Below are 13,876 nucleotides of genomic sequence, written 5' to 3'. Positions count from 1 at the left end.
CAACTACAGATAGCTACTTTGTGTGTCCCTTCTAGTGCAAAATTAGAATTTATGAAAGATTTTAAGACCTGCTGCAGAACTGATAACTGTAACCCGTATTACTTAATGAGATAACCCTCTCTTAAAAATTAGCCAATTATTACTGTATCGTTGCCGATAAAGGGGTGGGGCATGTGTCTGTCTTATTTAAATTTCCTTTTGCGATATTCATTTCAATGCTTTTACGCTCGAATTATAAAACTATTTTCACGTAATCTGCATCACTTGTTATACTTGTAACTCTGTATATACTATATCCATCCCAATGCTTAATTTATATAAATTTATGTTTAAGCAACGTTTTATTGTACTGCAGTCTTGTAACAAATTACGATTAATATAATAACCTACCGGTTGTTAATTTTTATTTTCTTGCAGTTCAGAATATTTAAGTATTTCCAGAGAAATTTTTACTTTAAAACTAAATTTTTTTTTACTTAGCGGTTTATTTATTTTTTAAAAAAATTCAAAATTTTATTGTAATGTTATAGTTTACCTCATTTTAAACCATCGTAAGTGGTTGATACCGATATGTATGGCATAGTAGTCAGGTGCAAACGTTACAGTACATACAGCAATTCAATAACACTGAATTAAAAACCAATAACATCAAATATCCAGATACCGTAGCATCTGAAATCCAGCGATATCTACGCAGTCACTTTGTGCAAAGAATCTGTACAAGAGTTTACAGATGTGCCGGAAATGTTTTTCCGTCATCCGTCCAATGAATCACACTTGAATTTCCATTCTGACAGCGATGCTAATGAAGCGGAAGCGTGTAGGGTCGTGAGGGATCGGCGAGCCTGCCGCTAAATAACCGACAATGGGTAAAAGAACATGACATAATACAAATTTCGAAATTACTTACCAAACATTTGTATCATAGTAATTATTAATGTTGAATTCGTTTTGTTTGCGCAATTATGCATTAGTCCGTAACTCAGTATTACCAGTTCTATCGTGTGTATAAAAAGGTAACAATTAATTTTCGCTTGTCGTATACTCAAATTACAAAAAAAGCGACGTAACACTGAATTTCGTGCACTTTGGTTGTAAGCTGGTTATTTACCATAAATCTGATGCTAATTTCGCACAAAGGCCAAAGCTATGGTTTTTGCTGACTGAATGCGTTTCCTACCCTGACAGGATGCAGGCGTTGTTATCGTGCGTATGTATTTTTTGATTGTGCTTTTTTCAGCTAGCTATAGAAACGTTTCAGCAGTAAATTCGGGGTGGTAGACTGGTAGTGCAAGTAATAGCAGTGAATTACACGCTAGATTCTGCTCCTGAGTGCGAAGAAATTTAATAACAGTCATAATTATCAGCTTAACCATATCTGCTGACTGGTATGGCGTGTGGGCACAGGCAAGAGTTATTGTTAATTTGCTGAAAACTGCCTGAAAGCTAACATAAGGATATCGAATTTATCAGTCACAAGGGACTCATTTTCCCGTGGACCGAATGTCTCGTATAACATAATCTAGCCGCTGTATATCGGCATCAATCCGGGACTGCAGCATTCACTCGGTCCCATATGATGCGGACCGGAAGTGAAGCTTGACCGCGCCAGCTCGTCATTGCGCAGCGACTGTATGGCTGCACATAATTGAGTGCGCAGCCTACACTTTGTGTGTATGCAGCACTTTATACAAGCCGGCCAAAAATCCGCTGAATGGGAAGTACAGAATATATATTCCCGGTAATGGGTTGCTGATACCCGGCTGTTTGGGGGGACGAACGGCATCGGCACCACACGCAGTTTTTGCTGCTGCCACTGCTGACTGTACGAAAATGAGGTTGAGAGCCGATTATTCCGTCTGCAGTATATTGCGCGGCGGCGGAAAGGGATAGCTCAGTTGTTCTGGCTACGTACACATCCATGGAAAACCCTTCGCTTGTAACAGGAGTCTGCAATCGCATAAAAGTAGTAAATTGCTTGCCGTATTATTCGCTTCATCGACTTATTGATCAATGATCAAATCAATTGGGTTATGAAACAGAAAGCAACACAAATCTGCTGAATCTGCACAGTTTTTCTGTTTTTCAATTCGTTATCCACTGGGAAATGATACCCGCCGTCCCTTTGCAGTTTCTTATCATCATGACGTTACACGGTCGTCAGTTGACCCGACTGCGGCGTTAAAAAATTCGAGTGATTTAATAAATAGTCAAGAGTCAAATGAAAAAATTTCGATAAGGCAGTTGCATAAAATGTCTAGAGAACGTAATCGGAAGCGCAACATAGTACCAATTATGGCTCTGCCTAGCCCATAATTACGGTAGCATGGAGCAAAGAAAAAGGGTGGGATTAACAGGGAATCGGGTCAAGAATCAGGATTATCTCACTGCATTGTATTTCTTCTGTGATCACTACGAAATCCATTTCGCATACCTTCTGTCATTTTTGTAAAACAGGCATATTAATTTGGTTTTGTGGATCAATTAGTCATCATACGATATCCAGACGTTTGTATTGGTATAATGTGTTTGCACTGGTTTCCTTAACTTCTGGCTGTTATACTTGGTTTGAAAGGGTCAGCATGGCCGTGATTCTTCTTAATTGCGTCACACTAGCATTGTAAGTTTCGTTTTTTACGCCCCATCTTTACAGATTTGAATAATATTTATCTATCGCTTGCTCTATCAGATATCAACCCTGTGATGGAATCTGTGATACACCTGGTTGCCACATTCTAGCAATAGCAGACCATTTAATTTTTGCCTTTTTCGCCGTAAGTGGAAATCCTATGCTCCATTAATGCTTAGCGGACGCTAATTATTTGTTTGCTCATTGCAGCTGGAAATGGTAATAAAAATGATAGCTATGGGAGTATTTGGAAAAAAGACATACCTGGCGGATTCCTGGTTGGTGGCAAAAGATTTTGTCAACTTCAGTATTTCTAATCTGCATACTAATTTTGCGATTTCTGTCTGGTCGTTTGTATAAAGTCACTGTTGCATAGAACATAGGAAATGTAGCTGAAATAATATACGAAAAGCTAAAAACTGACCTATCTAATTAACCTGTGACTGGTAAAAAAATTAAATTATCTGTAGGAATCGACTGGATTTTTTTATTGTGATTGCCGGGTAAGCCTCGCTTGCTTTTCGAAAAGCACAGCGAAATCAATTTTTTAATGGCGTATGCATGGACAAGCGTTTACAAATTCTCTTGGCGTGCGCGTTCCAGTCTGGTGGAATATCTTCTCAACATGGAGAATATGAACCTGTCCGCTATCAGGACTATTCGGGTTCTGCGGCCTTTGAGAGCAATCAACAGAGTGCCCAGTACGTTATTTGAAGAATAAAAAAGTGTGAACGGTAATATCAAAAGCGCTTCACACTTTCCAGGCATGAGGATACTGGTGATGCTGCTGCTGGACACGCTTCCGATGCTCGGAAGCACCTTTCTCCTTGCCTTTTTTGTATTTTTTTGTAAGTGTCTTCTTTATGTTATTTTAGTCGTGGCGACGACATTAAACAAATTTAAAATAACGTACATCTACGGTTTAATTATAAGTTTTGGTTGGACGATGATGGCTGTGTATGCGGTATGAACCGAATATGCTGATCATGAGTTTTGCGAATATTAACAAACATCACAGTCAACATGAACTTGCCTTAATCCCTGACTAGCCAGGAATCACCTCAGTTACGTTTTAACATTTAATAATGCATTTCAGCCTTCGGAATAGTTGGTGTACAACTGTGGGCTGGCTTACTACGAAATCGATGCACTCTAAGCGGAAGCGGCAACATTACCTTTCCAAGGTATGAATATATAAAGTCAAATAAAACGACTAAGGACGTTAGCTAAACAAGAAATACTTTAACGTAATCATGTGACAGTATACAGATTAATTAACTGATGCATATTTTATGGAAATTTATAAGTTTATTTTTGTAGACTTCATTTATGTCAATAAAAAAATTAGGCGTATACAGAGATTTGCTGTACGTAACGATTAACGCTTCCGTCCTTTTGTAACCTTTGCATTTACAGAGGCATCCCGAAGTATTACGAACCCCAACATACTTATCTGGAGTATGTGTGCAGTCTACCAAAAGACGATGGCATGCACACATGTGACAATTTACCGCCATATATCGAGAATAATAGGCCATGCAATGGTTCATTAAACGATCTCATATGGGGACCCAACAATTCCGTTTCCGTACCAGCAAACACCTGCATAAACTGGCATCAGTATTACACGTACGTACAATTTACAATCTTCTTGTGAAGGAAAATTTTTACTGCAGCGTAACTGCCTGATAATTAAGTTGTGAGGCATTGTGATGAAATTGGGATGGTCAATTTTTATGACTTTTTCACATTAATGTACGATTTTTTGCAACAATCACCGTATTGCTGCATTCTGATGACGTAGCAGGAGTATTTACAGTATATCGATCCACGCTCTTAAGGAATTACAACATGTTTTTTCTTTGTTTAACAGAATTTGTCGTGCCTCAGAAAAAAATCCTTTCCTTGGAGCGATATCGTTCGATAACATTGGTAAAAATGCATTCCATATAGGCAATTCGTTTTGTTTTCATTTATTTTTTATAGCATAACGAAATATTTCCTTGTCTGTTTATAGGCACCGCGTGGGTAGCCATATTTCTGGTGAGTGACGCTAAAAGCATTTAAAAGGTTTAATCGATATCAAACCATTTAAATTCTGCTGGAAAACAATAAGTTTTTTTCGTATTTTAAATTTGTTTAAAATATGGCATACGAAATTAGACAGAATGTGAGTTGAACATAAGCAAAAATAGACCGTGTATACAGACATCACAGAGTACAATACATACGTAAAAGTATCCGGGCATCAAGGCTGCTTTCGAAAATGCAATGCCAAATCTTTTAGCGGTGTTTTATGCCAAAATTAAGTTTGACGAACGATTTGATATTGATGCTATTTATTTGTTTCTTTTTGGCAGGTGATCAGTCTTGAAGGATGGTCGGAAATTATGTATCTTGTGCAGGATGCACACAGTTTTTGGGTGTTCATCTATTTTGTGATATTGATTGTTGTAAGTGATGCTACTACGAGTACTACATACACTACAGCACGCCATACAGACACTCCATTAATTATATAATGCGTGTGTCTGTTTTTTCCAGATTGGCTCATTTTTTATGATAAACCTATGCCTTGTTGTTATTGCTACCCAGGTATGAGATTGCTTTTATTTCACCAGAAATTCGCTGTGGATGTAGAGATAATTAATTGACTGGCAAATTTGCAATAATCGATAATATATTCGTATGATACAAGGATCGTTGTCACCATTGCATTATTGCTAAATATGGATTGCTGTAGTTTTCGGAGACGAAGAAACGCGAGACAGAGCGAATGATTGCCGAAAGGGCACGCTACCATTCCACCAGTTCTTTGGGGAGCGGCGCTGAGCCGGGCGGGTGCTACAGGGAACTAGTGCGCTACTGTGGTCATTTATGGCGCCGGGCCAAGCGCAAGGCCAAAGCCTACTACACCGAAGCTCAAGAGAAGAAAATCAAAAAACAACTCCTGAAGCGCACTGCCCAAGGCTATTACGGCAAGGAGGGCTTTAGTCGACCGACACCCACCGCCCAGTTGTCCAGCGCTGAGATGTCCTGTGAACGGCATCCCGATCTGTCATTGGAAGGCAGTCTGGCATTAGTGCCTTTTGATTATACTCGCCGCACACTGGATGTGCAGCAGTCGAGCGGTACAGGAGCCGATAAGTCATCGGAGAGATCGTCCACTGTGTCGTTTATGGATGGTGGTAATAATCCGCCAGACAGAAGGAAATCGGAGGAATATTCCCGGGATTCCATCACGAGCAGTGCAGCGATGCCAGCCGGCGCGTCAACGGTAGCGACGATCACCGTGCAGCCGGAAGAGCCGACCACGCTCTTCCAGCCAGCTGCAGATCGAATGGTCAACGTCGAAACGCACAATATGCCGGGTCTTCAGTCCGGTAAATCTGACTTTATTTATTTATGCACCATTTTCTGAAAATTTTTTCCAAATTTCGCTAACGTTAACATTTAATATTAATGTTATTTCATTAGCTGAAATGTTAACTTCTCTTAACATTTTTTCGTTGAAATACTCTTGACATTGTATTGCGTGAAGGAATACATGATAGCTACGAGTTATTTTTGGGAAAATTTTACTAAAAAGATTTATGTTTATTAATTCTATGTTTAATAATTTGTTTATTACTTAAGTTTATTAATTCTACTCTCTTTAAAGTTTCACGAGTAGGACTAGGATTTACTATTTGTGTCACATCAGAGACTTCTTCGAAAGACCCAGCCGCAACAACACAGCGCGCATTTTTTAACCGCAACTGCGAGATCGATGAAACCAGTTACTTTTGGATTCGAGATGCAGAACCCGAGAAGCCTCAAAATCGCTTGATTGAGTTCCTTACTGCATTCCGGGCTAAAGTCCAACAGTTCGTCGGTAGTAAATTTTTTGAGCGCGGAATACTCGTGGCCATTCTCATCAACACGCTTAGCATGGGAATCGAGCATCATTTACAAGTATGCACAATTTATCATCAATTAGTTATTTTCCGCGTATCACACAGGGTAACCTTGAATATCTGCAATTGTTAACCTTTAGCCGGATGAGCTAACCATAATTCTGGAATACTGTAATTTTTTCTTCACGGCATTGTTTTGCATCGAAATGCTTTTGAAAATGATGGCGGATGGAGTTTTTGGATATCTCAGCAACGGATACAATCTCTTCGACTGTGTTATTGTTGTTTTGAGGTCAGTAGATATCTCTGTTACGAAATTTTACATGGAAAACAGCGCAATGCATGCGGCAAAGTTTTTACAATTAGTAAAGTATTTTTCTGTATGTTCATAAAATTACACAAAAATAGTTTCTGTTTCTTTTCTCAAGATTTAATTTTTTGTTATTATTCGCAGCTTAATAGAAATTGTTCAGGCCGGCGGAAGTGGATTGTCTGTGCTGCGCACATTTCGATTGCTACGGATTCTCAAACTCGTCCGTTTTATGCCGGCGCTCAAGCGACAGCTTGTCGTTATGATTCGGACCATGGATAATGTTGCTACATTTTTTGCGTTGTTATTGTTATTTATATTCGTCTTCAGGTAAGTACATATCCGCAACTTCCGCTGCTGGATGCGTGCATAAAGTGTATGACTCTGGATATGAATGTGTGAACGTGGTGGTGAACAATCTTTCAATACAGCACGCTTCTCGGTTCTGCAGTATACTAGCCATGACCTTATTCGGATGCCAGAAATTATGCAGACTGACATACGACGGTGTCTTGAAATGCCCCCGTACGAATTTTGATAGATTTATTTGGAGTTTCGTAACAGTATTTCAAGTATGTCCCTAATGCATACTCATCTCCAGTTGCAAATCGACCCACTTTATTATTTAGGTGGCCTGTAATATTTCACTGCGCCACAGAATATATATATTATTTATATCAGAATGTAAAGTTTGTAGCTTCTATTGCAAAAATATCCATGCTTTACTCGAAAAATTATTATAGTTATTTATAAAATGCTGCAGCTATTAGCGCTACACTAATCAATCTAATAACAGATGCTCTTTGTGCTGCCATGTCACTACTTCAGTCAAGAGTGTTTCCACTATGCATCTTCCTGAGCGCTAAGCTTACATCTGTCTATCTCTGAGTGTTTCATTACAAATGCTATTGCTTCCAGCGTTTTGGGACGCCATTTGTTTGCCAATAAGTTTTGCTCGCTTCCTACTGGCGAAGATTGCGAATGCAAAGATTTTCGCAATCCTAATATGACCCTCATTCGAGATCGCCGGAATTTCGATACGCTCTTAACTAGTACACTAACCGTATTCCAGGTATTTCAAAAATATCTAACAACGCTTGTTTCCTCTACTAATCAGTGGCCAGTCTAACAATTTTTTAAGGTTAAAATGCAACAATAGTACTTAACTTCTTTTTCTAAGTTAGCTTACTACTAAGTCTTATTTATGCTTTTGCTTCTCAACTGCAGCCGTACTAGTTACTTTTCTACTTACAGTACAAGCTTTTTTTCTATAGACATATTTAAAGAATTTTTCTCCATAATTTCCATTAATGGTTTTGCTTACTCAGCTAACTGATGTTAGCTTGTACAGAGGATGCCAAAAAGAAAACAAAAATGTACAATTACCGGTGTTTTAGATATTAACCCAAGAAGACTGGAATTACGTGCTGTACCTGGCTATGCGATATACGAGTCATTGGGCCGCCATCTACTTCATTGCGCTGATGACCTTTGGAAATTACGTCCTCTTTAATTTATTGGTGGCGATTCTGGTTGAAGGATTTGCTGATGACGATATCGACTCCAGTAAAACCAGTGAATCGCCAAAAAACATTAGGGACGCTCCATCCAGTACATTTTTGGAGTCAGAGGACGGAGATGGCGAACCAGCAATGGCAATGACCACGATGGCACTATCTGGCGCTGGCAACAGCGACAAAATACTTCCGCGACTTAATGGTCCTTCCCTGGCGCTTCCGGTCATTACGCGCACCGCGGCCACGCCCATTGACGGGTTAAATGTCAATGAAAATCTGGGACTACACAATCGACTGCTCTATGTGCCTAATCGCTCCAACAGCAGTCAATCGACCGCTTCCGATGTGATATCTAGTGTGGAAAGTGAACGGGCCGCTAGTGTCGATCAGCGGCCGGAAGATGCTGAACGCCGGATGAGCAAATCCGAGAGCGAACGGTATGATTACATTTTGCGCCAGCCGGTTGTCATTAGCTGACAAACGGCGCGACTGATATCTATTATCACAGTTAAAGGATAATTAACAACAAAACGGCATTTATTGTCCTACAGAATGGAACGAGAATTCGAATTGGAGGAGTTCAGAGCACATCCGTTTCGCTTTAGCACGCGACGATGGAAGCGAAAATCGAAAGATCCATCTGGCTTTGACCCGAACCGGCGAAGTCGCTCTTTGGCGAATCCCTTCGAAATATACCATCCACATAAAGACAAACGAAAATCTTCATAGTAAGAAAATTAGTTCATCATTTATTATGGATTTGTTAAAAATAATCAAAAAAATAACATATTTTGCAGTAAATTGAAAAAAATAATGCAGTTGTATTGATCACAGCGCATTTCCGTTTTTAAATTCAGCCACCCTAATGTTTTCATTTATAGCGACAGTACCATGGCTCAAATCCAGCCGTTAGCATCTTCGCCCACATCTAAATCCAATGGCAACAGTGGTCCACTGCGCAATGGAAGCCCGGGTAGCGGCGTACTGAGAAAATCGTGCTTGAAGCAAGGCGTTCCCATGCGTTCGCTGTCGGTGGGAAGGTCACCACGCACTCGCCCCATCGTGCGCCGCGTCCCATATAACCCCGAAATTATCGAAAGCCCCCATGGAGACATTGTGCTGCCCCCGAGTCTGCGCTTTGATTCCATGTGCAGTGTGTATCCGCTCAGTCGGCGGGATTCACCGGCACACCCCGGTTTGACGGTGGACGCCCATACAGACAACCCGGTGGCCGATACGGACCGCGAAGGACCATTGTCACCACTGCAGGCCAGACGAACACAGCGGCTGGATAGTAATTCACCGAATAATTCCGAAAAGAAGATCTGGTGGATTCCGGAGCGATGTACTAATCTGCGAAAAAGATACTATTATTCCTATTTCGTTTTTCCACCGCACAACCAGTAAGGCAATTTGATTTATTATTTTTTCATGTTACGAGATTGCGAATCCTAAATGTAGTAATGTTTCAGGTTTCGGCTTTTTTGCGCCAATTTCAGCGATCATAAGTATTTTGATTATGTCATACTACTGTGCATTGGACTCAACTGCATTACACTGGCCATGGAGCGGCCAAGTATTCCGCCTTATAGCACGGTAATGAAATCTGCCCTCTTTCATGAGGATTGTCTTTTAACACAATAAATATTTTTAGGAAAGAGAAATTCTGATTGTGTCCAACTATATCTTTACCATTATATTCACTGTGGAAATGGCTCTAAAGGTGAACAGCTAGTTTTCTATTATAAACCATGCACGAATACAATTTTGCATGTATATTTATGCAGACTATTGGTCACGGGCTGTTTTTGGGATCTCATCCATATACGAGTAGCAGCTGGAATGTCATGGATGGAATACTAGTTGCGATATCTCTTGTGGACGTTTTCATCGGGTTGATCGCGCCGTCGAACAGTCCAAAGATATTCGGGATTTTAAGAGTGTTTCGTCTGTTGCGGTCACTGCGGCCATTAAGGTGATTTTTCAAACATAAAATTTAAGGAGTAGAGTAGTGTGATAATTACATCGTAGTAATCACATCGTCTTTCAGAGTAGTGTGATAATTACATCGTGGTTGTGTAAAACTTAATATTACTTTAACTTGCAGGGTTATTAATCGCGCTCCCGGCTTAAAACTCGTCGTGGAAACTTTGTTAACATCCCTGCGACCAATCGGCAACATTGTGCTTATAAGTGCAATCTTTTTCATAATTTTCGGAATTCTTGGCGTCCAGGTAAAACTCCTTAGCAGAAAAAAAGTAAAGTTAATGTTTGCAAAACTCGCGCCTGTTTTAGCTCTTTAAAGGAACATTTTGGTACTGCCATGGTCCGCCGGCTGCTATCCGGAATGTGCGCAACCGCAGTGACTGCGATGCACTGCGCCGCGAGGGTGTTGTCGGTGTGCAGTGGATCAATCGGAAGTACAATTTCGATAATTTGGGACAGGCTCTTATGGCACTGTTTGTGCTATCCAGTAAAGATGGATGGGTCAACATCATGTACAATGGATTAGATGCGGTCGGCGTCGATTTGCAGGTGGGGATAAAATGCAAAGACAACAATTGTACAAAAAACTTCGCACTATGCGTAAATTGTGCGCTGTTTGGCATTACGTACACATTTACAAGCGGCCTTCACATCAGAATACGCTTATAATTGGGAATCGATCATGATTTCCATCGATTCTGATGGCTAAAAACCAGAGTGCAGCCAGTATGTACTGAAAACCAGAGTGCAGCTCATGTATCTAAATCAGTTAAAAAATTAATTGCGTAGTCAGTTTGATATAATTCGCCAGGGAATGCGGAATTGCAACGCCCGAACATCGAATACATCACTTTGTTTTCTTGCAGCCTTCGGAAAATTTCAATGAATGGCGTCTACTGTACTTCATCTCGTTCCTACTTTTGGTTGGCTTTTTTGTGCTCAACATGTTTGTGGGTGTTGTTGTCGAAAATTTCCATCGCTGCCGCGAAGAACAAGAAGCCGAGGAACGAGCACGGAGAGCTGTAAAACGTGCCGAACGACTGGAAAGGAAACGCCAAAGTACATCCTCCGTACATGTTCTGACATTGTTCACATATTCATAAGCCCGCCCGCATTTGCGCTTTAAATCACCGTTTTAATACCACATTAATTATAGAATTGCGAGCACCTCCTTATTACGCCAATTATTCCAAGTTTCGCCTATATCAGCATAACGTGGTGACCAGCAAATATTTCGATCTAGCCATAGCGTTGGTAATTGGACTCAATGTTGTGACGATGGCGATGGAGTACTATTTGATGCCGAACGTAAGCTGAGCATGCATCCTCGCATACCAAAGCATGGATTTGCGTAACCTTAGTAAGGGCAATTTTAGGAGCTGATGTATGCCCTAAAGATCTTCAACTACTTTTTTACGGCTGTCTTCTTCTTCGAAGCGTTTTTTAAACTGATGGCATTGGGAATTAAGCGCTACGTTTCCGACAAGTGAGACACATGACCTTTAGTTAATTTGGTTAAAACTGCATACCGAACAGCACTAGCTGCTGAGTTTTTTCGAACTGTATTGCTAGATGGAACCAGCTAGATATTGCCATCGTGATCTTATCTGTCGTGGGAATCATTTTGGAAGAAATGGAGAATGACCTTATTCCCATCAATCCCACGATCATACGGGTGATGAGAGTGCTGCGCATTGCTCGAAGTATACCATTTGCATGTTCGATTGGCTGACAGCTATTGTTTAAAAACCTTCCATTTTCCATTAGTTCTCAAGTTACTGAAAATGGCCCGCGGGATTCGAGCGCTTCTTGATACGGTAATGCCACACGCGATGATCAGTTCAAGTGGACGAATGTACACTCATGCTGTTACTTACTTTTCAAGGTTTTCCAAGCGTTGCCTCAAGTTACCAATTTGGGGACGCTGTTTTTCCTGCTGTTTTTCATCTTTTCTACCCTGGGAGTTGAATTGTTTGGCCGGTTAGGTAGGCATGGCATAATAATCATTAATGTAATGAGCATATCTAACTCTATAATCTATAAACTCTGCCTTTTGGTTTACGGTGCTCGCATATATAATGCGCAAATTGAGCAAAATAGATGTAAGTCAAGAGCTAAAAACCGAATTATTCTTTAACAGAATGCGATGACCTGCATCCATGCGAAGGACTAGGCGAACACGCTCATTTCCGAAATTTTGGAATGGCTTTCCTGACACTTTTTCGAGTTGCAACCGGGGACAACTGGAATGGCATAATGAAGGTACCGTCATTCGACCGTTGATCCATTTTGTAAGCGAGCAATATGATGCAGCACAATGAATGAATGTACAGGATGCGCTGCGGGAAGACTGCCGGTCAGACGACGCCTGCATCACAAATTGTTGCGTTAGCCCCATAATTGCACCCATTTACTTTGTGATATTTGTACTGCTGGCCCAATTTACATTAGTAAATGTTGTGGTTGCGGTCTTAATGCGCCATCTGCAAGAGTCAAATCAAATAATGCGCGATGATGCGCTGTTAGACGAAGAAATCGAAAGGGAACTCCACACTGAAAATCTTCGTCAACTGGAAAGACAGGTAAGTAAATCTTTTGATTTTTGTGTATGAATAAAATACAAAGGTGAAAACAACGGTCAAAGTATCCGACATCGGCGTACGTTCACGCACACTTCAATGTCTAAATTTTCGTGACATATATATAATACAAGACCGGCATTTTTTACAAAATTAACCCGGCGAAGTTAGTTTCTTTATACGTTCTAAAATATTGCAACAAATACAACGCTATAAGCGTTACAATATTACCTTTATAAACACTGCCTCGACGCTTTTTAATGAGCACTGCCATTTCTTTTTCGGATCTTTTTTAGGAGTCGCAACAGCAAGAACGTATTGCGCTGTTATCGATTAACACCGCCAACGAAAAACCAAACGAAATTCCCACGAAGACTTCTGCTATTGTGTCCGCGCCACCTGCTGGACGAGCGACTTCTCGCAGCATCTCCGTGGCAGAATCGGGCAGTTCACCGTATAGCTTGACGTCGAGAGGCGAAGGGCCGCGATTTAGCGTTGATTCGCATGGGTCGGCCGGGAGCGGAAGTGCACTATCCCTGCCCAACCTCGCACGTCCCAGTGCATCCATACCAAAATCACCGAGTGTCGGTGCTGGCGAATACGATACTGTGCTTTCTGTAGCGGACTAAATGGCGTCCGAGTCGTGCGAGTCCATTGCAAAGCGAGATGACTAAGATATTTTTCTGTGTTACTAATCACACCACTTCTCCGACCAAATTAACTCTTTCACGCACTTACACTATATTATGATATTTACTTTTAATAACGCAGTTCAAACTTGTCATGCTCACGAAGTCCTGTTGTACGGATCTGTGCACTAAACAAACGAGTATTACGCGCGAGTTGGCGTTTTGACTTTGATTAAACGTTTTCGGACTGCGGAATAAAAAAATAAAAGTTTCAGTTTCAAATTCACGCAGCACTTTCAATAAGTTGTCCCGGCTATATGTAACCGAAAC

General features: G+C 40.8%; 1 protein-coding gene across 2 annotated transcripts in view; it reads left to right on the top strand.

Moving 5' to 3' along the window:
• The window catches only part of LOC129591182 (voltage-dependent T-type calcium channel subunit alpha-1G-like), a 20,545-nt gene extending 6,669 nt beyond the window's left edge, over nucleotides 1-13,876 (top strand). Inside the window, exons 2-35 of one of the 2 annotated variants that reach the window (XM_055486736.1) lie at nucleotides 2,564-2,620; nucleotides 2,690-2,774; nucleotides 2,840-2,907; nucleotides 3,100-3,132; nucleotides 3,233-3,330; nucleotides 3,394-3,477; nucleotides 3,726-3,813; nucleotides 4,046-4,258; nucleotides 4,503-4,561; nucleotides 4,647-4,672; nucleotides 4,990-5,082; nucleotides 5,174-5,224; nucleotides 5,373-6,012; nucleotides 6,333-6,583; nucleotides 6,666-6,817; nucleotides 6,980-7,165; nucleotides 7,287-7,407; nucleotides 8,233-8,789; nucleotides 8,904-9,080; nucleotides 9,234-9,755; nucleotides 9,825-9,948; nucleotides 10,007-10,075; nucleotides 10,140-10,327; nucleotides 10,460-10,586; nucleotides 10,648-10,887; nucleotides 11,205-11,397; nucleotides 11,495-11,646; nucleotides 11,715-11,824; nucleotides 11,911-12,041; nucleotides 12,106-12,155; nucleotides 12,224-12,323; nucleotides 12,479-12,600; nucleotides 12,672-12,920; nucleotides 13,214-13,876. In XM_055486736.1, coding sequence (XP_055342711.1) covers nucleotides 2,564-2,620; nucleotides 2,690-2,774; nucleotides 2,840-2,907; nucleotides 3,100-3,132; nucleotides 3,233-3,330; nucleotides 3,394-3,477; nucleotides 3,726-3,813; nucleotides 4,046-4,258; nucleotides 4,503-4,561; nucleotides 4,647-4,672; nucleotides 4,990-5,082; nucleotides 5,174-5,224; nucleotides 5,373-6,012; nucleotides 6,333-6,583; nucleotides 6,666-6,817; nucleotides 6,980-7,165; nucleotides 7,287-7,407; nucleotides 8,233-8,789; nucleotides 8,904-9,080; nucleotides 9,234-9,755; nucleotides 9,825-9,948; nucleotides 10,007-10,075; nucleotides 10,140-10,327; nucleotides 10,460-10,586; nucleotides 10,648-10,887; nucleotides 11,205-11,397; nucleotides 11,495-11,646; nucleotides 11,715-11,824; nucleotides 11,911-12,041; nucleotides 12,106-12,155; nucleotides 12,224-12,323; nucleotides 12,479-12,600; nucleotides 12,672-12,920; nucleotides 13,214-13,546 — 5,749 coding nt within the window. In that variant the 3' untranslated portion in view covers nucleotides 13,547-13,876. Of the gene's footprint in view, nucleotides 1-2,563; nucleotides 2,621-2,689; nucleotides 2,775-2,839; nucleotides 2,908-3,099; nucleotides 3,133-3,232; nucleotides 3,331-3,393; nucleotides 3,478-3,725; nucleotides 3,814-4,045; nucleotides 4,259-4,502; nucleotides 4,562-4,646; nucleotides 4,673-4,989; nucleotides 5,083-5,173; nucleotides 5,225-5,372; nucleotides 6,013-6,332; nucleotides 6,584-6,665; nucleotides 6,818-6,979; nucleotides 7,166-7,286; nucleotides 7,408-7,753; nucleotides 7,908-8,232; nucleotides 8,790-8,903; nucleotides 9,081-9,233; nucleotides 9,756-9,824; nucleotides 9,949-10,006; nucleotides 10,076-10,139; nucleotides 10,328-10,459; nucleotides 10,587-10,647; nucleotides 10,888-11,204; nucleotides 11,398-11,494; nucleotides 11,647-11,714; nucleotides 11,825-11,910; nucleotides 12,042-12,105; nucleotides 12,156-12,223; nucleotides 12,324-12,478; nucleotides 12,601-12,671; nucleotides 12,921-13,213 lie in introns of both variants that reach the window. The other variant, XM_055486735.1, reaches the window with a different exon arrangement.

The sequence above is a fragment of the Paramacrobiotus metropolitanus genome, unplaced genomic scaffold, assembly GCF_019649055.1.
Source record: "Paramacrobiotus metropolitanus isolate TYO unplaced genomic scaffold, Prichtersi_v1.0 Parri_scaffold0000045, whole genome shotgun sequence".
In the NCBI taxonomy this organism is placed as follows: Eukaryota; Metazoa; Tardigrada; class Eutardigrada; order Parachela; family Macrobiotidae; genus Paramacrobiotus; species Paramacrobiotus metropolitanus.
This window is presented reverse-complemented; position numbering and strand designations above follow the sequence as displayed.